At 37.2% G+C, this 22,617-nt stretch overlaps 1 protein-coding gene across 1 annotated transcript in view; it reads right to left on the bottom strand.

Annotated features, from left to right (window-relative positions):
* Positions 1-22,617, bottom strand: part of grin2da (glutamate receptor, ionotropic, N-methyl D-aspartate 2D, a) — a 220,577-nt gene that overhangs the window by 74,187 nt on the left and 123,773 nt on the right. Inside the window, exons 8-9 of the mRNA XM_059349211.1 lie at positions 22,107-22,275; positions 9,776-9,929 (exon numbers count right to left, since the gene is read on the bottom strand). Of these exons, the coding sequence (XP_059205194.1) occupies positions 9,776-9,929; positions 22,107-22,275 (323 nt within the window). The remainder of the gene's footprint in view (positions 1-9,775; positions 9,930-22,106; positions 22,276-22,617) is intronic.

The raw sequence follows: 22,617 nt of genomic DNA, 5'->3' as shown, positions 1-22,617 counted from the left end.
GTGTTCTTTGGTAATTACAGTTGCACCTATGGGCTCCACTTAACAGCAAAACAACACAAACCATGCATATTTATAGTGTTATAATGTGGTATGCATATATAATTGTATAACACTTATTTGGATGTTTTTTAGCTCTAGCAAAATTCAAATAAAAAATGATGCAAACAAAGGTAAAATGAACAAGGTGTATAATTTTACTACATAACGTTTTAAAAGCCTGCAGACGAGACAGATGAGGAGTTGCAGAGGAAAGGACAGGCGGTGAGAAAAAAAATCAGCATAATTAGATTTTAATGGTGTCAGTACTGTGAATGTCTCTTTTTTCATTAATTAAACATTGTTAACATTCATTTTCAGATGTTTCATGATCATTTTAGCCAATTTATTTCCAGACTGTAGTGTGGATCAACATTTAAACTGACTTTTTTCATGTTTTACCAGCCTGCAAACCAGTTGAATCTGCTGTGCTCTTGTTTTACAATTTACCATTTATCTCTCACAAGTTGGGACTGATAGGACGATTGAGTCACGAAACTCAGATCAACTATCAAACTAAGCAGCGTTGATCAAATATGAATCAAGATTATGGTACTGTGCTGACTTTTTCTAGCCTCAAATGCTTCAGAAACATATTTTAGTGATTGTTGTGAGTCAGTCTAACCCTTAGTCAAGAAACTGCCATGTTTTTCCTGAATACTGACCAAGCAATGCCCCAAATTTGCCTGTGTCGCTCAGCACTACATAACATGTTCTGTTGCTCTGATGAGCTGTTGGTCTATTCAGAAGTCAGATGGTTCACTGTTAGAATGCTTTATGTTTATATGTTATATTTAGGTATGCCACGTCAGACTCGGCACAAACTTTATACTTAGGTTTAGGTGTATTTCAGGAACAGATTCTGCACTGTCAGAACTTGAGTAAGATGTTGCTTCTGTGCTAAAAGGTTGAATCATGAAAGGACACATTCTTGTCGTGCTTTAGGAACCTTCAATGAACACTAAGAGAGACATATTTAATCGTTAAATTTCTTAAAGGTATATGAATCATTTCAAAATCATTAACATACTTAATATGATGCATATGGTCCAACTAAAACTATCAATAAACTATTAATTATAATTTAATTGTTTGTTAATGGTAAAGTAACTATAAACTTACATTAATATACCATCTATTTGTCATTTATGAATTATTTAGTTAGTTAAACATTAATAAAAATAAGTATTTCCCATTCTAAATGGCCTATATATGGTTTATAAATGATGATTAAACATTAATAAACTATCTGTTTAGCATTTATAAATTATGGTTATTGTAAAGTGTTACCAATTTATGCTATTTTTATTTGCCTAAATCAGTGTCAACAGACTCCTAAAAAAACATAGGAAATCCATAATGATAACTAGAAAATGCTCTTAGACTTCTGCCAAGGAGGCATTTTATTGATGACTCATAGTTAAAAACTTTGATTAGGGAAACATCATTGCAAATATGCTAAATACCAGAAATAATATTTTGCCTCCTCAAATTTTCTGTATTCATGAGGCTATTATTCTGGTCTATTCAGAGGCATTTCAGTCCTTGCCTGTTGATAACGCACCTTGAAAATAAAAGGATGCATCAGTGCTTCACAAATGATTGATGATAATTCCCACTGACATAGTTTTAAAAGTATAGTTCATCATTTTTTTGCTCTTCGAATGTCTTAAAATGTACATATTAAATTCAGTGACATTGATGTTTTTGGTGACCCCCCTAGCCAGCCCAATATTTGGACCTTGGTCATTCTGAAAACCTGCATATAGCCATGAAGATAAGTATCCAACTATCCATTTCTCCTTCTTTCCTTTGTTCTTTATTCTTTAAATCTAGCAAATCAACTCCTATGAAGACTGATGCGTTGATTAGAAAAGCCTTTTTCTACTCTTCTTGCTCCGTTGCCTGTTCTCTCTCTCTCTCTCTCTCTCTCCTCTCTCTCCTCTCTAACCAGCTCCAGTTAGACTTCTGGGAGGTTTTTCTCCGACTCCTCCATCACAAACAATCTTCACTCGCTTCAATTCTTCTTCCTCACTTGATTGTTTCTTTCACCTTTGACCTTTCCTCACATGTTGCTGCAGCCTGCTACCTCTCTCTGGCCTTTCATACCTTTTTTCTTTTTTTCCTTCTTCCTAACAACCCATTCATTCACTAACACACACACAAACACACAAACATACCTATACTACCAACAGGGGACCGCCATCCTGACCTAACCAAGTGGGGACTTCTGTTTCTGGAATACAGAAATATCACTTTTAATTCAAACTTTTAGAGAATGACTCATTAAATTATCTCCTCAAGCCTGCAGACGCAGTGCTGCATGTGGATTTAAACACTCAAACACACTCAAGTCCCCACTTGGCAAGCTCACAGGAGGCTTTTAGACATGATTTTAGCATGATTGGACAATTAAAATGCTGAGAGGTGGATGTGTAAAGATGCATTAGTCCTCTGTTGGATAGGTTGAAAAGCACACACTCACCCACCCACACACACATACACATCTCGAGAAAAAGTGTGAAGAGTTTCACTCCTCGGGCAAAGGCTGAATAAAACATAGTGGTTAATTTAAAGAATATAAAGCCTTTAGATGATAATTTATGTATCTTTTTAGGTTTAAAAATGTCATTATTATTGGTTGAACTATGAAACGTTATGTAAAGATGACAAAAATAATAGGGCCGGGACTCGATTAAAAAACGTAATCTAATTAATTAGAGACTTTGTAATTAATTAATCGAAATTAATCGCATTTTAATCGCATATAAATATTTGACCTGAGAACAGTGAGAAGTAATTTTTTTCACATGGATTTTTAGTATACCATTGAATAATGACTGAATACATAAGCTTAAGCAACAAAAATATTGTTTATTTTTGTTCAAGTCCAACAGACCAGTGCAATGTTTGCCATTAAGTGTAGCAATAGCATATTTAGAAATATAGTACATTTCATAAATCCAGGTAGCCTATAGGTAGGTAGACCTTCTGTAAACTAGAATACTTTGTTTTTTTAAGTAAGTCAGAACATTGGAAACCCTGACTATTAGAAAACATCTCTCTGTTGCTTCAGAGGCCTTATCGACGCTTCCTTCATGTTCACTGTGGTTTGTTGTTGTCTGAACTCATCAACGCTAGTTGGTGCTCCAGTATAATCGGTCCTCCTGAAACTCATCCAGTGAGAAACGTTCCGCGGTGCAAAAATAAGTGCGATTAAAATGCGTTAATTTTTGTGTAATTAATTAATCTTAAGTAACGCGTTAAAGTCCCAGCCCTATAATTTATGTATCTTTTTAGGTTTAAAAATGTCATTATTATTGGTTGAACTATGAAACCTTATGTAAAGATGACAAAAATAATTAATAATCATTTAAAATAACATCTTTTGTATCACTTTAGAGGACATTTACATTGCCTTCCATTCATTTCTGCTACAACAGCAGCTACTTGTCTGTCATTGAACCCAGTCTTTACCATATCATTTTATGATTTACATTATGGTGACTTGCAATTTGTCTCCATAAGGAAGCCGAGTCCCCACAATGTGACCGTGTAACAGATTTATGTCCCCACAACATCACCAAAACACACTCATGCACACACACACAGCACCATATGAAACTACAGTACGAAGTCACTATCAGCTCCGTGGCCCAGCGATCTTAAGATAAAACAGCCTTGGGATCCCTGCTCCTCCGTCCAACCATGACGTGTTTCAGATTGTCTCCTAAATCTCCTCTGACAGATGGATAGATGTACTGCTGCAGCTGTGTAAGTATGAAATACATCCCTTAAGGAGCGGGAGGAAAAGTTCAGGTCTGTGAAGGGAGAAGAGACTAGTCCTGGAGCGGACTGCTTCCTGAATCAAGTGCCATGAAAAAGCCATATTTTATTAAAAGGGCGAAACTTAAACCAGATTTTATTGCAGGAGGAGCTTCAGGGCTTGAAGAAAATAATCAGTAACATGAAAGAATAATGACCCCGGGGTTGAATATAGAGCTAAAAGTTATCCTTCTTTCAGAGCATTAAATATGAAAATCGATCTCACAACCACAACTTGATGTTTGTCTTTTACTTCAGTTTGTGAATATATATATATATATATATTTTTACCTTTGCACAGAGCCACACTAGCTGTTTGCCCCTGATGGACATTATGCTAAGCTATATGCTAAATCAGGGGTCTCTCAAATTACCTGGGGGCCACTGGAGGCAGTATCAAAATAACCAAAAAATACACAAAATGACTAAAAAAAGACACAAAATTACCGAAAGAGACACAAAATGATTAAAAAAGACACAAAATTACTTAAAAAAGACACAAAATGATTAAAAAAGTAAAAAAAATTACCAAAAAGAAAGTAATTAAAGGGACCTTCCACACACAACATGGTAAAGTCCCATTCATATAAAACTCACATTAAACTTTCATATCAAGGTGAGGGCCACAAAATATCGTCACGAGGGCCACAATTGGCCCGCGGGCCGCGAGTTTGAGACCCATATGCAAGTTTGTTTTTTTTCCAATTTTTTCACTTTTTTTTTTTAAATCTGTGACTTCTTTCACACAGATTTGCCACTTTAAATCTCTTAAATCTGCGACTTTTTTTCTTGTAGTTTTGCCATTTTATTCTAGTAAATTTGCAACTTTTTCATCTAAATATTACAAATCCATGTGGTTCTACAACCTCACAGAGAGACACGGGGACCCCATTTTCATATCCACTGAAGTTACCAAATGTAATTCTTCGCCCGATAAAGGGATAATATCTGCACATTCAACGATATTTGCAGGTCTTTAAATGTACAAATGCATCGTTTAAAGGTTGTGTGAGAGTTCAGAGCAGTGTGCAGCGTGTTCTCCAGCAGGTTCTCAGCACAGATGGAGGGTTTAAGAAGTAGCCGCCTGAGACACTGCTCTGTGCTAACAAGTCATTTTGCGACGGGTTATCGTCTCATCTGGCCCGCACGGTACACACACACACACACACACACACGCACACAGCAGCGGCATGTCAACCAGCCGCTGCTCAGATTAAAACATCTGAGAACGTCTGAAAATGAAGCAGCTCTATCACTCGCTCTATCAAAGCCACTCAACCTCGCCCTCGCTCCTTTGTGTTTGGTTTATATTTGTACATGACAAGAATCTCTCTCTCTCTCTCTCTAACATATTCTTTATCCTTCTCTCTCTTTCTTTGTTTTCATTTCTCTCTGCCTCCAGCTCTCCCTCCCTCTCTCTCTCTCATCTTTCCATCTCTTCATGCTTAGAAAATGTCTGGTATTAGTCTAAGAAGATTTATAAATTAAGAGGTCTTATCTTAGAAGAGGCCAACTTTGACTGAGAACGAGAGAGAGAGAGAGAGAGACTGTGAATACTGTGAATATCAAATCAAAAGTCCTGATTGGCAGCTTTGTTCTGAGTGTGAACCTTTTCAAGTGGGGGACAAAAGCGAGTCACAACTGAAGGCTTGTTACATAATGTACAGGGTTATGTAAGTTATCAGTTCTTGTTCTACACTACTGTACCTCATCAAAGACCTACATCTTCAGATTAAAGATTGAATTATGTCATCAATAACCAGAGTTGGTACGGGTGCTGGAAATCCTTGAAAATGCTTAAATTTAAATGTTGTATTTTCAAGGTTTAAAAAGTGCTTGGATTTTGGATAAAGTGCTTGTAAATGCTTGAAATTCTTCCTGTATTTCTCTTTTTTTCTTTTTTTGGGTCATTTTGTGTCTTTTTTGGTCATTTTGTGTATTTTTTTTTTAGTAATTTTGTGTCTTTTTTGTAATTTTGTGTCTTTTTTGTAATTTTGTGTCTTTTTTTTAGTAATTTTGTGTCTTTTTTGTAATTTTGTGTCTTTTTTTTGGTCATTTTGTGTCTTTTGTTTTAGTAATTTTGTGTCTTTTGTTTTAGTAATTTTGTGTCTTTTTTGGTCATTTTGTGTCTTTTTTGGTCATTTTGTGTCTTTTTTAAGTAATTTAGTTTTTTCTGTCATTTTGTATTTTTTTTTTAGTAATGGTTTAGTACTCCTAAAAGTGTAATACCATCGCTGTTGGTACTCATCTAAAACATGCAATTCACAACAGGTGTAAGATACTGGAAAAGCTTGAAAATGGACCTGGAAAGTCCTTGAAAAATGCTTGAATTTGACCACTGCTAAAGTGTACCAACCCTGAATAACACTTTTGGGGTAGACAATTAGTGTGTATACTAGTCTATATTTTTACCTTTAACAAAAAGTACAAATTAACACATTTAGCATCACTCATTCCGAACTTTATCAGCCCATACGAATGGGCAAGAAGGTGCCTGTACCACCTACTGGCAGGTTGATAAGGTCAATATTAGTCTATTCAATGGCTGCTCAATGGAAACAAAGCAGTTACATTTGTTTAAAAAAGGCCTCAGTTTCCTTACGATCATGACATCACCAAGGTTAGGGCAAGAAAACATCCTGGTTTGGGCCAGTAAAAGATAGTTAAAATAAATGCGTAATTTGAAGATCATTCTACATGATAAAAAAAACATATATGCACATAATTTTTCTGTTCTCTTTCTGAAAACACACCTAATGCACTAGTAGAAGGCCATTGTAGAGACTGATTTCCACAACCAGAACAGAGACAGAAATGCAAAATAGCCACCAGACAAACTGAATTTTAAATAAAGGATCAAGCTTCTTTGAAACCGTTATTTAACCAGGATAACTTTGAGAGCAGTGCTGTCTTTTTTACACACACATTCACTCCTGGAAGGTTAAGTGCCTTGCTCAAGTGCACTCATGGGTGATAATGAGAGGGAGCCAAGTGTTGGTGTTCGATCCAACTGGCAACCTTTCAGGCACAAGCCTCTATTCTTCAGGCTGGGCAAACATTAATTTTAATGTTGCCTCTGTGCACGGCCAGGACCTGCTCACACTGTACGGATCAGCTCCACAAAGTGGATGCTCACACTCAACGTAAGCACTAAATCCCCAGTTGGTTTTGTCCAGTTACAACTGACATAAAGTTTATTAAAGAAGGATAATTTCACCCTCAACAATGCTGCCTAGAAGGAGAGACAGATTGTTACTTTGTGCAATTCTACTAAGAACACAAAGTCAGACAAAAGCAAAAAATATGGTGCTGCAGATGGCTGGAAGATGCCGACAATATGTCTGTTCTGCAAAACCATTTGGTTTTAAATCATAACTCTGCCTCAGTCAAAGCTCACTGCTGTTTATTGTGGATATTTGACAGCGGCCATATTGGAAAATCTGACCACAGAATGACTGTGAGATGCAGAACGCCAACTAAAATCCCTGTTTTAGGGATCCAATCACAGAACGGGGAGAGACGGCAAGACGATGACGCATACTATTGGACAGATGGAAGCTTGTAGTTTTGTAGTTTTCTTACAGATCCAACAAGGCTGCAGCAGACGCCAAGCTCTCTTTGGATCTAGCTGTAGACAGTGTTCTAGATAGTTTCGAGCCAAAGTTTAGTTTAAAAGAAGAACAAAGTTTGACTAGCCTGGCTTCCGGCAGGATTTGGCCAAAGCCTAATCTACCAACTAGCCCCGCTACCGCTCGCTGCTGTAACCACGGTGATCTGGCTACACACACACACACGCCAACACTGCCGGTAGACTGTGAGCTGAAACTACAGAGCAGCCAGAGCCAGAACATGCTGCAGAAAAACACTGCAGAAGCAGAATTGAGCATTTTAGTCTCAAAGTAGCGATGGGCTAGTCTGGCTACGTAAACATCAATTTCTGTCGCTCTACATATGTAATCTGGTATAACTGATACGATTGGCTAAGAGCTACCTACAGACCCTTTTGATAGACATTCATAGCACCCAATAAACGGCTCTGGAGGGTCGTAAACAACACCTCCTCTACGGAGGAATGAATAGCTGGTTGCCAGACTAGGTCTCATTTGTGATTAGTCTGGCGTTAGCCAGGCTATCAAAGTGCATCATTGCTCTGAAAAAAGCACACTGTGAAAAAACTGTTTGTTATTGCTGAATTGAACAATAGATGATGGTTCACATAACACCCTCAATGGTGCTTCAAGATCATAATTTATTATAATAACCACCTAATTAAGACTTTAACCTTTACAGCCTTTGGTTCAATAGAATTAATACGTGTTACAGAACCCTACACTGTACTACCGAGGGTGCTGCAACTCATTTTTATGTTTTGTAATGAAAATAGTTATTTTTCTTACCAGATATTGATGCACAACAGGGTATAAATATGTTTTTTTATGTTAGTTGTTTTCTGTTAGTTCTTTCGTGCTGAGTTCGAAGCTGCTGTTGTGCACTGAGAAACCTTTGGCTCCTGTAAACACTCGGGCAATAAAGTGGACTTAAAAAGATTTTCTACTGCAGCAGTAAAATAACAACTGGTCAATATTTCTGAATCCTTGTATTGTTCAACATTATCCCTCAGTGATGCACTAAACTACAGCTTCTAGTTCACTCAGCTAGAGTTTGTTTGGGGGATTTTGTTCCAGAAAATGTTTTTTTTTCTTCCAGTAAAATTGTGTCCAGTCTGGCAGTATGTGCAAGATATTCCATGGAAGTTTTGATTTGATACCAAAGCCTGCGTGAGGAAATGAGATCACCACATGACGAAAACAATATGGAGAAATTCCCTTTTGGTTTGATTTAGAAACACAAACACAGTAAGTAGGACAGAGAAAGAGAGAGCAAAACATGTAAATCCAGTCCTGTAGCTGGGTTTTACAGCCCAGTGGGTCTTACATCTGAAATAAACACACCTTGAATTATATTTCCCCTGATCTCAGTATATAGAAGCTCTTTATACTTTATATTGGTTACATTTTATTGGGCTTAGTGGACCAGGGTTGGCAGCAGTCGATGTTTCTGTATATCAAACTTTTGGGGAATACAAATAAACTTTATCATCCCCTTTCTAATGCCCAAAGAATAAACACTCCAGTGCATGCATACAGTATAATCCAGGGGTTTTCAGACTCATCAAACTCATAAGCTGCAAGCAAAATGTCAGAGTTTTGCTTCTGGCTTTTCGTTGAGCCTCTGCAGAGTTCCTCTTTGTCAGTAATCAGGCTGTTTTACACATAAACTGACCTGAATTGACTTCAAGTTCCTATTTGTAGAGGAAAATAGTGGGTTGAAGCGTGTGTATTCTTGAAGAAAGATCGCCAAAACTAAAGCTTCAGTACAAAAACGTAACTAAAATGAAGCTTAAATTTGTGATATTTCTGTTAAAATCACTTTATTCTACATATAAAGTCTCAAAATAAAGCATTTGCACTAACTAGTAATACTACTAATCCTGTTAAAAACATTAAATTCTGCTCCTAATATTCACTGAAAATCTGTTTACACAGAGCAGAGAGGAGAGGACAGGAGAGGCTGTTTACACAGAGCTGAGAGGAGAGGACAGGAGAGGCTGTTTACACAGAGCTGAGAGGAGAGGACAGGAGAGACTGTTTACACAGAGCTAAGAGGAGAGGACAGGAGAGGAGAGGCTGTTTACACAGAGCTAAGAGGAGAGGGCAGGAGAGGCTGGAAACATGACAATAGTTCAATATATATAGCATGTGGAGACCCAATTTTTTTTCCACAATTCATGACACTTGTAGGAATTAGTTATTGCACCTCTGTGATGAAACAGATTTCATTTGTCAGTACATGATGTATACCGATAAACACATACTTCATAAAATAGCACAAGTAACTAAAGACAACAACTCACCGAGGAAAGCAGAAGGCGACACGGTGCCGTTGCTGCGGGAAACCATGACGCTGATGCCGGTCTCCACGAAGGGAACAGAAAACTCCACGACCTCTGACCTCTCTTCATTAATGGTGAGAGAGCCGATGGCCATGTCCGCTCTGTTGTTCACCACCTGGAAGACAGGACGCGGAAGTTAGAGGGGTTTTACATGAAGCTCAAAAAGGCGTAAATCATAACACTTTCTATGACGCCCCTGTCTGTAATGCATTATGTGTTTTAATCACTGTGAAATTATAGTTATAAGCACTCCTTAACTCTATGGAGTCTTGGACTATTTTGTCCATTTTTGAATTCTCATCATGTCTTTTTGTGTCTTTTTGTGTCTTTTTACATCTCTTTTTTGTCATTTTGTGTCTTCTGTGTCTTTTTGGTCATTTTGAGTCTTTTTTTAGTAATTTTGTGTCTTTTTGTGTGATTTTTTTTTTACTTATTTGGTGTCGTTTTTGTCATTTTGTGTCTTTTTTTGTCATTTTGTCTCTGTTTTACAGGTTTGGCTCCCTCCCCACAATTTATCGCTGGAACACTGGCTGCATAAGTTTCTGGACTTTCTTTTCCTTGAACTTTCCTCTGCAAGGACAAATGGCGCAGTGCAATTGCACCTGGTGCAATGGAATTACTAGAGTTAAAGATTTTTTACTAAAGAAAAACTAATGGTATTATTTGTTTAATTGTTTGTGAACTGTTGTGATTGTTATTCGATTCCCATGGGAGGGTAAATTCAAAGGTTATGCTTTCAGAAGATATTCTCTGTCGTTTGTATCGATGCATACATATACCTGTGGAAATCAATAAAAAATGAGTACAAAAAAAAGACTGCACAGAAAGCACAGAGCAGACTCTTTGAGAACAAAAACCCAAAGCACTCCTCCTCCTCCTCCTCCTCCTCCTCCTCCTCCTCCTCCTCCTCCTCCTCCTCCTCCTCCTCGTTCTCCTCAGTGAGAAAACTTCTTTTCCAATGAACTTGGTGTTAATTCAAAGGAGTTTCCATGTGACATGAATCCGGGGTGCGTTCCTCCTCGGGGCTCTGCCGACAGCTGTAAACGCGGCTCAGGTGGTCAGAAGGTGAGGAGGTGAGCTCCGCCGTGTTCCTCCTGGCAGGAAACAGAGGTTAGCTGACTGCAGCCGAGGGAGCGCCGAGGTTAAAGGAGCTGGCTGCCGACCAGAAGTTCATTAGTCTGAGTCCTGGCCCGGCCCCAGAAACTCAAAGACAAAAGACTCTGCGGTCCCTGACCACGCGCCATTGAGACGCCTTTCAGCAGACTGTTAAAGTAAAAGTCCTTAAAGTCCTCTGAAGTGTTCGGAGCTCACTGTTATCACCTGTCAGTCACAGAGCAGGGACGGTGACAGGATGTTTAACCCTTTATCGGACGAAGAACCATATTTGGTAACTTCAGTGGCTATAAATGGGGTCCCCATGTCTCTCTGTTTGGTCGTAGAACCACATGGATTTCTTCCAGCTAATCAGCAAAGATCAGGCTACGTCACAGACAGTGACACCATGACATCTGACCAATCAGTATGATAATAATATAATTATATTAACTTTATTGACCTGGACCTCCAATTTAATAATGAAAAATTTAGAAAAAAAATCTGCAAGAGTTATTTCGAGAAAAAAGTTGCAAATTTACTAGATTACTAGGTTGAATTACAGCATTAGCAGCTCTTCAAATCCTCCTTCAGGCTTTCAGATTTAAAGTATGTAAAAACACTCTAAGATAAGATTGCTTTACAACATAAAAAGGTAAGAAAAAAGAAAATTGCGAAGTGGCTGGAAGCACATCGACTCTTTCCTCTGCTGCTCACACTAGGTTAACCAGTGAAAGAGCAGTGTAAGGCAGCTCCAGCTCTTAACCCTTTATTGGGCGAAGAACTATATTTGGTAACTTCAGTGTTTATCAATATGGGCTCCCCATGTCTCTCTGTCTGTAATATTTCAAGAAAAAAGTTGCAAATTTACTAGATTAAAGTGGCAAATCTACAAGAAAAAAATCGGCAGATTTACGAGGAAAAAGTGAAAAAAAAAGCAACTTTTTTCTCGCAGAGAGTTTTATGATTCTGTCGGTGGTGTTTTTTCCTTTGTTCAGCCATGATAGCTAGAGCTGCTCTCGCTCTAAAGCTGATTGACGCCAGTGGAACAGCGTGAGTGAGTTCAGATAGATCTGCTATATCAAAGTGAAGCAGAACAGAGAGGGCCAAAATGATGAAGCTGTTTTTAGACGTTCACTCTTTCGCAGATGTGATAGATAACAAATTGGGAAAATGACTGAACTTCAGTGCTCTGTAACTGCCCAGTTCCTCTGATTATTCCAAATAACTTTAATGCACATTTAACCCTTAACAGGGCACTCATTGAAATACTTGCAAATTCCAAATTTCAACCCTGGAGAATATTGAAAGACATTACATACTGCCAGAATGTGTAAAAAAAAAAACATACAGACCCGGGGGAGGGGGGTAAAATTTTGAGAAAAAAAGTTTACGAGATTAAAGTGGCAAATCTAGGAGAAAAAAATGTGCAGATTTATGAGATTTAAAGTGATGAATCTGTGAGAAAAAAATAGTTTTTTTCCACTTTTTTTCTTGTAAATCTGTGACTTTTTTTGCACAAATTTACCACTTTAATCTAGTAAATTTGCAACTTTTTTTTCTCGATTTTGTATTTTTATTTTTATTCATATTTGGCCCTAATATGCCTTCATAGTCAAGTCCTCTGGTACAAGTAAGTGAAGAATAACTCTGTTTGTATGACTGTTTCTTGCAGATTTTTTTTCTAAATTTTTCATTTTTACATTGGAGGTCCAGGTCAATAAAGTTAATATTATATTATTATCATGATTGGTCAGATGTCATGGTGTCACTGCCTGTGACGTAGCCTGATCTTTGTTGATTAGCTGGAAGAAACCCATGTGGTTCTACGACCAAACAGAGAGACATGGGGACCTCATTTAGATATCCACTGAAGTTACCAAATATGGTTCTTCGCCTGATAAAGGGTAAAAGTTAATTTTGCAACAAACACTTTCTGGCCAACAAGGAATTCTTCTTGATTACAACCAACAAAACGTTTCACAATTAAAGTTCTCCTGGTTGCAGCACATATCTTAGATTTGTACACTTGTATTGCCCTATTACTGCAACTTGGAATATCAATCCAGCAATCAGAGCTTTGTGGATGGATTTAAGGTTCTAGGTTCATAACTACCTATAGCTATTGAGCCATATCCTTGAAAGAACAGTGACACTAAAAATGTCCACAGTAAGAGCAATAAGAGTGGGTGACATCGGTACAGCTGCACTGGTTGTTATAGGTTGAATTATAGCATTAGCAGCTCTTCAAATCCTCCTTCAGGCTTGATTTAAAGTATGTAAAAACACTCTAAGATAAGATTGCTTTCCAACATAAAAAGGTAAGAAAAGAGAAAATTGCGAAGTGGCTGGAAGCACATCGACTCTTTCTCCCTTATTGAGACATTCTGGATCTGTCCTCTGCTGCTCACACTAGGTTAACCAGGGAAAGAGCAGTGTAAGGCAGCTCCAGCTCTTAACCCTTTATTGGGCGAAGAACAATATTTGGTAACTTCAGTGGATATCAATATGGGGGTCCCCATGTCTCTCTGTCTGTAATATTTCGAGAAAAAAGTTTACCAGATTAAAGTGGCAAATCTGTGCGAAAAAAGTCGCAGAATTACGTGAAAAAAGTGGGGGAAAAGCAACATTTTTCTCCCAGATTCACCACATTAAATCTCACAAATCTGCACATTTTTTTGTTGTAGATTTGGCACTTTAATCTCGAAAACTTTTTTCTCAAAATATGACCCCCCTCCCCCGGGTCCGTATGTTTTTTTTTTACACATTCTGGCAGTATGTAATATTCTCTAGGGTTGAAATATGGAATTTGCAGGTATTTCAATGAGTGCCCTATTAAGGGTTAATCTGCATTGGTAAATGGTAAATGGACCTGCACTTACATAGCGCTTTTGTAGTTGCTTTGCAACCACTCAATTCGCTTTACACTACAGACTGCGCTCTTTCACTCCTTCACATACACATTCATACTGGTGGCAGAGGCTACCCTAAACGGGGCCACCTGCCACCATTGGGAATTCATTCACACACCGATGAACGCAGCATCGGGAGCAATTTGGGGTTCAGTATCTTACTCAAGGATACTTCGACATGTAGGCTGCCATGGTCGGGGATCAACCACCAACCCTTCGGTTGGGGGGCAACCCATTCTACCAACTGAGCCACAGGAAGTGTCCGTTTCTGGTCTATTTTCTCTATCAGGGAACATCGGAGGGATTCAGCCGTTCATGTTTGAGGCTCCAGACTCAGAGGAGGTGTCTGTTGTGAATCAAAATCTTGATGATCTTTGACGATAGAGGACATGGAGAGTTGCTGTTCATTGCATTTTACTGTTATGTTCGGAACTAAATGGTACAGAGTTAAATGTGATGGACAGAGCTTTCCTGTTTCATCCCTCATGCACCAGAATGAATGAAGATTACATGGCAAAATTATCTTACAAAGTAAGGCTCAACTGCTTAGTTTCTCACATCAGGTTTCTCATGAAGTCAGACAAGAATATGCATGACATTTAAGCTTGAGACAGAAAGTCTGCAAGAATGTAATTTCCGGACATATGCACTTTCCTAATAGGGCGATATCTATTTGTGGTGAAAGACACAGGCTGAAAACCTGAGAGCAGAATGAGCAGAGCAGAAAATGTACTAAAATCTCATTCTAACAGTCAGTTGCTGACTCAGCTTTAGTGGTTATGAAACATACAATATTAAATATGATGTAAATGCTGCTACAGTAAGTCCCTAATACCTGTCTGCCCGGGACAAAACTAAACAATATATTGATCCCTCCTAATAAGAAAATAGCTAACGTGAACACATGGTCACATAAATAAATTCATGAAACAGAATATAATTTCGGCTTTGTTTGGCGTGTTTAAATGCTTCTCTAATGCTGAAATCAGAATATTGAGAGTTTGCTGCTGAAAAATGATGCAATTATGCAATAATGTTGGAAACAACAATCAAGCATGCATAAATCTGACAAGATCTCAAATCTAAACAACAGAATAGAGCGTTTGTCATTAACACCAATAACGACTCATATGAGCATTCTTAAAATAGCACATACGTCATTATACATACACATACAGGTCACAGTTGTAAAAAAAACCCTGCAGTTTCTGTGAATTTAGGCTACAAAACCACTGACCTAGGTTTAGGGAAAAAAAAAACTTTGTGCACTGAAAAAAAAGATTTTTTGGCCCTGTAATTATTATTTTAATCATCTATATAAATTCTACAAAGAAATACGAATTCAGTGCTTTTACTTTAAAATAGCAGTTTTTCATGTAGTGCATTACTTGGTGATTGTTTGTTATTATGTGTCCTCAGTTTTGTATGTAAATTGAATCATTCGTTCCAAGTAATATTCACTACTTAATTAGTTGATATTTCCAAGTAAAATGTAATTGAGGGACATCAGTGAATCTGCAATTTACTTGTGTATTTTCATTTTGTGGTTCTATTAAATAAATATTACTTAGAAACCGCCTGAGTAAAGATTTCAAACACTTTTCTGTGTGGAAAAACTTGCCTAGCTTTTTTAAGTAAATGTCACTCCAATTTTTTTCAGTGTGGTTAGGCGTTATAAAAGACAGTTTACAAGGGAAATAAATCTACATAAATGCCGGAAGTGAAGTAGGTATGAGGAAGTCATGCAAAAAACTGAAGTTACATAAAAGAATGTCCACAAACTTGAGCCATAGAAATCTAAAACGTAAATGTAAGTTGTATTTTAATGCATGTCCATTCTGAAAAATTGGATTCTCAATTAAGTAATCTATTACGTTTAAACGTTGCTGTTTGGCAGCAAGTTCCTGATCTCGGAGCTCTGAGTGCATCAAGCTGGAGAGTTTTTCTAATCAGCTCATACGTTCTAATGCAAACGACGCCATTATATTATTACATAATATAATTAAACACGACTAAATGTTCGCCGTGATGGACGACCTTTATCAAACAAAGTTTAAGCATATTACATCATTATTTATATCAAAATGAATTATAATACTGTAGTATAATGCAATCATGGAATTAATGTGTATTAATGGCTGGCTGAGAGGAAAAAGCTGCAGAAGAAAACGTGTTCCCAGTCAACCTTCTCTGGATGAAAGCAGAAAGAAAGTGTTGAACTTTTTTAAGTTTACTTTGTAAAATCAATAGTTTGTCTTTGCAGCCTTCGGAGACACTTTAAAGCACATTTCTGCACACCTTTTTCTAAAACATGCGATTGATTTTCTCCCAGTCAACAGTAATCAATCCTTGATAATTATTCCATTTACTTCACCTAGGTTGTATGTGAGTGCTGCGAGTATAATACACATGGATTACTCAGAGTGGAGGAAGAGAAAATGTTAAGGACGCAGGAAGTTCCTGGCTGATTGGGAGGCATTCATGTACGGAAGAGAAGAAGGACAAAACCTGCAAGGCTGAATGACATTTTGAAAAATAGCGTAAATGATTGTCCGTGTGTGTAAGCTTTCAGTGGAGTCACAAGGACACAGAAGACGTCTGAGGAAGGCAGACACATTAGCCTTGGTGAAACTGAACCTTGTCCGGATGTGAGAGGAGTTTAGCTAATAGAAAAGAATGCAATGGAGGTGAAGAGCAAAGGAGGAGGAGGGGAGGTGGGTGTGAGAGTGAAGATGAGAGAGAGAAGAAACAGAAAATCATGCATTTTGGTACCACTTTACAATAACCATCATTTATAAATGGTAAACAGATAGTTTGTTAATGTTTAATCATCATTTATAAACCGCATACACTGCAAAAAAGCCAACTTGTATTTTTTGGCCTAAAACAGTGATTTAAGTTGGTAAAACTTGGAACTATAAATTATTGACATTTAGGGCAATAATGTAAGTTAGCACAACAAAGGAAGCCAGTTGTCTGCTCAAAAACAAGTTGGTGGGTTGTTGTTACTTATATCTTTAAGTTGGGGTTCAAAACAAGGGACAATAGTTCTGATAACTCTTATTTCTTTGTTGTGAAATTCGGTCATTAGCGAAAGCTAGCGGCTAACTGATGCTAGCGGCTAACTGATGCTAGCGGCGCTGCTTGTTACAGCTACAAGAGTAGCCATTAGCGTATCAATGCTAACACAAAATTGTGGTCGCGACATTAGCTGACATTTCATAGCGGCGTTACAATCGTGCCACTTCAGCACATTGCAAAAGTAAGGCTTAAAAGTTATTACAATATAAAATTATAAATTAGTACAACTTACAGTTGAGTTGGCAAAAATCTGAATTCAGAGTTGAGCAAACTCAAAAACAAAACTTAAAATATTCAGTTTAATTGTCCAACTTAAAATTTTAGTTAACTTAAGTTTGTTGCCTTGGAATTTTGAGTTCACCCACCTTTTCTTTTTCTGCAGTGTATAGGCCATTTAGAATTGTAAATACATAATTTATTAATGTTTAATAACTACATCATTTATAAATGGCAAATATATGGTATATTAATGTAAGTTTATAGTTACTTTACCATTAACAAACAATTAAATTATAATTAATATTTTATTAATAGTTTTAGTTGCAATCATTTAAACATTTTTAACACCATATTAAGTATATTAATATTTTTTTGATGATTCAAATGATTCATATAACTTTAAGAAATTGGTTGACATTTTTTTAAGATTAAATATGTATAGCACTTTGTTAATGTTAATAATTGGTTTATATACCATCTATAAACATTATTTAGTTGGTTATTGTAAAGTGTTACCTGCATTTTTTTTACATTTAGCTTTTTCTTTTTCTCTTTTCTTTAATGAAACTGAAACCCATTGAATATTACTCTGAACATATGTGGCCCAACACTCATTTCTGGACAAAAATGTCTATTTATCTGGAATCTTTATTCATGAATTCTATTTATTTCGATTACTTAACACTGTACCTCATCAAATTGTATTAGCAGCAAAGTATTTTAGGACTATATTATACTCTGATTTTTGCGTTTGGGGCTTTTCTGGGCATCACAAAAGTTCGACACAAAAGCATGAAAATGTTGGAAACAATATTGAAAAAATATATAGCAAGGCAAAACAACAAATGGACAAAACTTGTTATGAAACCAGAGTGAATCTAGGGTTTGCTTTTATTTTCCTTGAGCCAAATTTGAATGTTGTGTTCACAAACTGTATGCAATTCCTGCAAAAATGCATTAAGGTTAAGGTTCTTAAACCTTTATAAGTTTAAAAATGTTGAAGTCAGTCTATAATTGCTACAAAACGTACTGCTATTTAGATGCATGCTAAATTACCCCATATCTACAGAACAGAGATCAATGCAACTTAGACCTGGAGAAACAGAAAATTATGCATTTTTTTGTGTTTATTCAGAAAAAATATCACTTGTTTGTGCAGGAAGCAGCATGGACCAGACAGTGAGACAACAGTTTTCACACAGACTCATCTGCTCCTCGGCACACATGTTTGTCTGCTGCCATAATTAGGCAACTTAATGAGTCACTGACAGAAGCTGGGCAGGAGGCAGCTGGACACACACACACACACACACACACAGTCATGCAAATACACACAAAATCATTCAAATCTGCACACAGACACATGGTTTCATATAACTTGTGTGACACAAAGCTGGAATATACTTATTTGTCAACCCTCTGGAGTCCCCAAAAGCACCAAAGCATTCAGACATTATACATATATATATATATATATATATATATATATATATATGGTTGAAAACATTATGTTAGGTTACATATAATTAGTTTTGTCTCATAAGTAAAGCCATTTTTGGGTTGATACCATTTGTTACACAGATTTGGTTCCAGGTTTTTACCATTTTTTACCACTCGAGAATGGTCAAAAATTGTCAAAATCGCTCCAAAATACCTAATTAAGAGGGCAAAACCTTGAGAAACACCCTCTGTAAAATTTAGCCTCACTTTGAAGCATGACACGGTTGGTACTAATGGATGTGTTAATTCTTCTTGTTTTATGTAATGACATGATCTTCATGTAGTATTTAAAAAGAGTCCACTACACAGCCTTAGGAGGTTAATGATTACACGGCTTCCCAAAACCTAGACAAGACGAACTTTCAACAGCCAATAATACGTCACAGATTGGATAAATTATCCAAAGACTATTGGTTTGGGGTAAAATTAGGCAAAATATGGCTGTATGATGTATGTTGCTTCCAAATAAAAGGTATTTGTCAAATACAACAAATTCAAGGGGGAAAAAATCCCCTAAATTGCCCTATAAAAATGTATTGTATTATCTACCCTGTGCATGACATATCTGTGTAATGTAATGTAAACATAAATCCCTCGGCACCATGAAAAAACATGTATAAATCCAAATTTACACACACACACACACACACACACACACACACACACACCTCTTCTCTTTTTCTCTTCCACATGCAGCAGTATTCCCTAAGACCTGTAAACAGTCTTTGATGTGTAAAATTGTTGTTCACCTTTAACTGTCTTTCCCGGCGGGTGATGACGAGATGTTAAACTGTTGATGTCAGATGGGAGTTTTGTTATTTTAAATCTAAAGTCAACCCTATAAATTAACCTTTAACCCTAAAAGTGAGCACTGTAAAAAATATCCTCACTTTTCATATATGTCCTCACTCTAAAGGTCTAAAACAGACACACACACACACACACACACACACACACAGGTTCTTGTACTTCTATCTTTGTGAGGACCCTCATTGGAATAGTGAATTCCCTAGCAAGGTTATAATAGTTTTGGATTTTTCATTAGTCTAAGTTTTGATTGGGTTGTGTTTTGTTTTCAAATTCAGTTAGTTTTACTTAGTTTTTGGAGTGAGTTTGCTAGTTTTTGTTTAGTTTTCATTAGTTTTAGTGTTAATTTTAGTTTTTTTGTAATGGAGTATTTGTTGGGTGGGAGATTAAAAGAGTATGTATGAAAATGAAGGACATTTTCACTATAACTATAGTTAGTTTTAGTTAATTTTGTAACCACACTACACAGTTTCAGTCAATTATCCTATTGAATTATAGTTTTCGTTATTTCGTTTCGTTTTCGTTAACTATAATTACCTTGTTCCCTAACCCTAACACATGGTTACCTTTACATAAACCTGATTGTAACCTGAATCCTTAAAACAAAGTATGAAATCTCAAAAAAGCCTTTAAAGAAGTGAGGGCCGGCCGAAATGTCCTCACTTTGCAAAAATGTCCTCACTGTGTTGGTTAAAAACGTGTTCTGGTCCTCTCTATGTAGGAAGAACAAGAACACACACACACACACACACACACACACACACACACACACACACACACACACACCTTGTGATAATGTGCACCCCCTGTCCAACTCCATGTTAAACCAACTTCATTAATCCAGCCACCAGAGGGGGATTGGCATCATGGAAACAGCAGAATATCTGCCAACACACACACACAGTCATGGACAAACAGTCTGTGCTGTCCTCCTTTCTTTCTCTCTCTCCCTCTCTCTCTCTGTTTCTCCAGCACTAATCTTCCTGACAGCCTCCTTCCATATTTCCTCTCTTCTTCTTCGATTTGGGTCCAATCCTCTCTTGCTGGGTCGCGTTTTAAAGGATTTGAGGCAGGATAAAAAGAATTTCACGGGAGCCCTCGAATCAAACCCCCTTTTTGTAAACACAACAAAAGAGGTAAAGGAGAAAAAAAAACAGAAAAAGAAAAAAGGACGATGCTAACTGTACAGGGAAAATGGAGAATTAAAAGCACAGCAACAATATCTCACTGGGACACACACACACACACACACACACAGAACACACAAAAGGGTCACAGTGTGTTTGTGATCTGGGCTGCTAAACTTTAGAATAAACTCTCAGAGGAAACACAGTCTGCAGTCTCCTCCAAGTCCCAACTGAACGTATATTCTTGTACATTTGCATTTAATCTCCCACCCATGTGGCTGTCACTGTGTTGTTTATTTGTTTGCTTTTATAGTGTTATTATTGCTTATGCATGTTTCATGAGTGGGCTTTTTTTTTTGCACATTTAGCTTTTTCTCTAGTGTTAGAGGAATAGTTTAACATTTAGGGAAATACCAACATTTGCCCACATTTTAAGAACAGAGAACTAACACACATCTAAGTGATGTTTTATAGAGATTATTTCTATATGAGTCTATACATTGTTTCATAGGAATACCTTGCATATTATACCTTTAATGCAAAGAGCAATATTGATCATTTCACTCAAACTCGTAAGCAAAGCAAATGTGTAAATTTGAATGTTGAGTATTTCTTTATTGAAACTGAAACCCATTGAACATATGTGGCCCAACACTCATTTCTGGTATGTATGTATAATGTATATTTATCTGGAATCTTTGTCATGAATTCTATTCATTTCAATTACAATTACTTAATGTGTACCTCACCAAATTGTATTAGCAGCAACGTATTTTAGGATTATATTATACTCTGAATTTATTAAAGGTATACTATGCAGGATTTTCCGTTTTTAAAAAAAAGTATAGATTAAAAGTTAGAGCCCGCATTGTCTCTTTTCTTTACATTTTGCTTTTCTGGGCATCAACCCTTCGACCCGTAAGTGTGAAAATGTTGGATTTCGCTACAATGCAAGTTAATGACAGTCATATCCCGTGGCTATTCCATGGATATTTTTTCCTGTTGGTTTGTTCCAAGTCACGTGACTTTCAAGGTCCCGGCGGTCAGAACAAAAAACATGGCGGACAGTTCTCTAATTTTTAGTGAAAAAAATCAATATTTTGACTTAGTTTCTGCATAAAAATGGATTTTGATCACATTTCTAGCGAGAAATATATGTTTTATTTTCTAAATTTTCACTCAGTGAATGTACTTAATCACTTTGTTGCGAAGATGATCCGCTGTGTTTTATTTTGAAATCTCCCTGATCCTCTGTGCATTTAACGGATCAAATCTTCGCCCATTACATGCCTTGTGTCTGAGGTTTATTTGCTGATCAACATATTATTCTGTTGCAGCGGGAGACACTAATGTTAACAAAGTGACAACTTACCATCAGATTGGTCCGCTGTTTTATTTTGTAATCTACCAGATGTGTGGTGCGATCTCATTGATACTGAAATCACTGAGTGATTCTGTGGCTATTTCACGGATTCCTGTGAGACCAGGTTGGTCAAAACAAATATTTGAATTACTAGTTTTTCCAAACATTAAAACCAACATGAAGCCCCTCACCTCTCCGACCATGCCGTTCCACTCCCCGTCGATGTTCTTCCCGTGCCTCCCATTGGTCACCAGGTAAAGGTCATAGGTGAAACCCACAATCTTCGCCAGTCGCTTGAGGACGTCGATGCAGAACCCTTTGCAGCAGTGTTTCATGGGTCCGGTGCCGTCCACCACCAAGCTGAAGAGACGACGTGAGAAAAGAAAAAGATGGTGAAGATGCTTTTTTCATGACGTTTAAAGATGTTTTTATCAAGAACACCTTGACCTGGAAGGGCTACTTGACTGCTTTGAAAAGAAAGAATGAAAAATGAGTACCCAGCACACACAGGGAGGAAGAATGGGCCGTGAGGAAGGTATGAATTATTGTCAAGAGAGTGTGAGTGGATTGATACCGACAGTTTGGGCGGTTCATTTTGAAGAGGCGCCGCTCGACAGGTCAGAGAGCTCCAGAGGAAAAAGCCTTGTATTTGTAGTAAATAATTAAACTTCATGTTGTGCTCTTGGGTGCTATTGAAAATTC

Source organism: Centropristis striata, chromosome 14 (assembly GCF_030273125.1).
Source record: "Centropristis striata isolate RG_2023a ecotype Rhode Island chromosome 14, C.striata_1.0, whole genome shotgun sequence".
Lineage (NCBI taxonomy): Eukaryota > Metazoa > Chordata > Actinopteri > Perciformes > Serranidae > Centropristis > Centropristis striata.
This window is presented reverse-complemented; position numbering and strand designations above follow the sequence as displayed.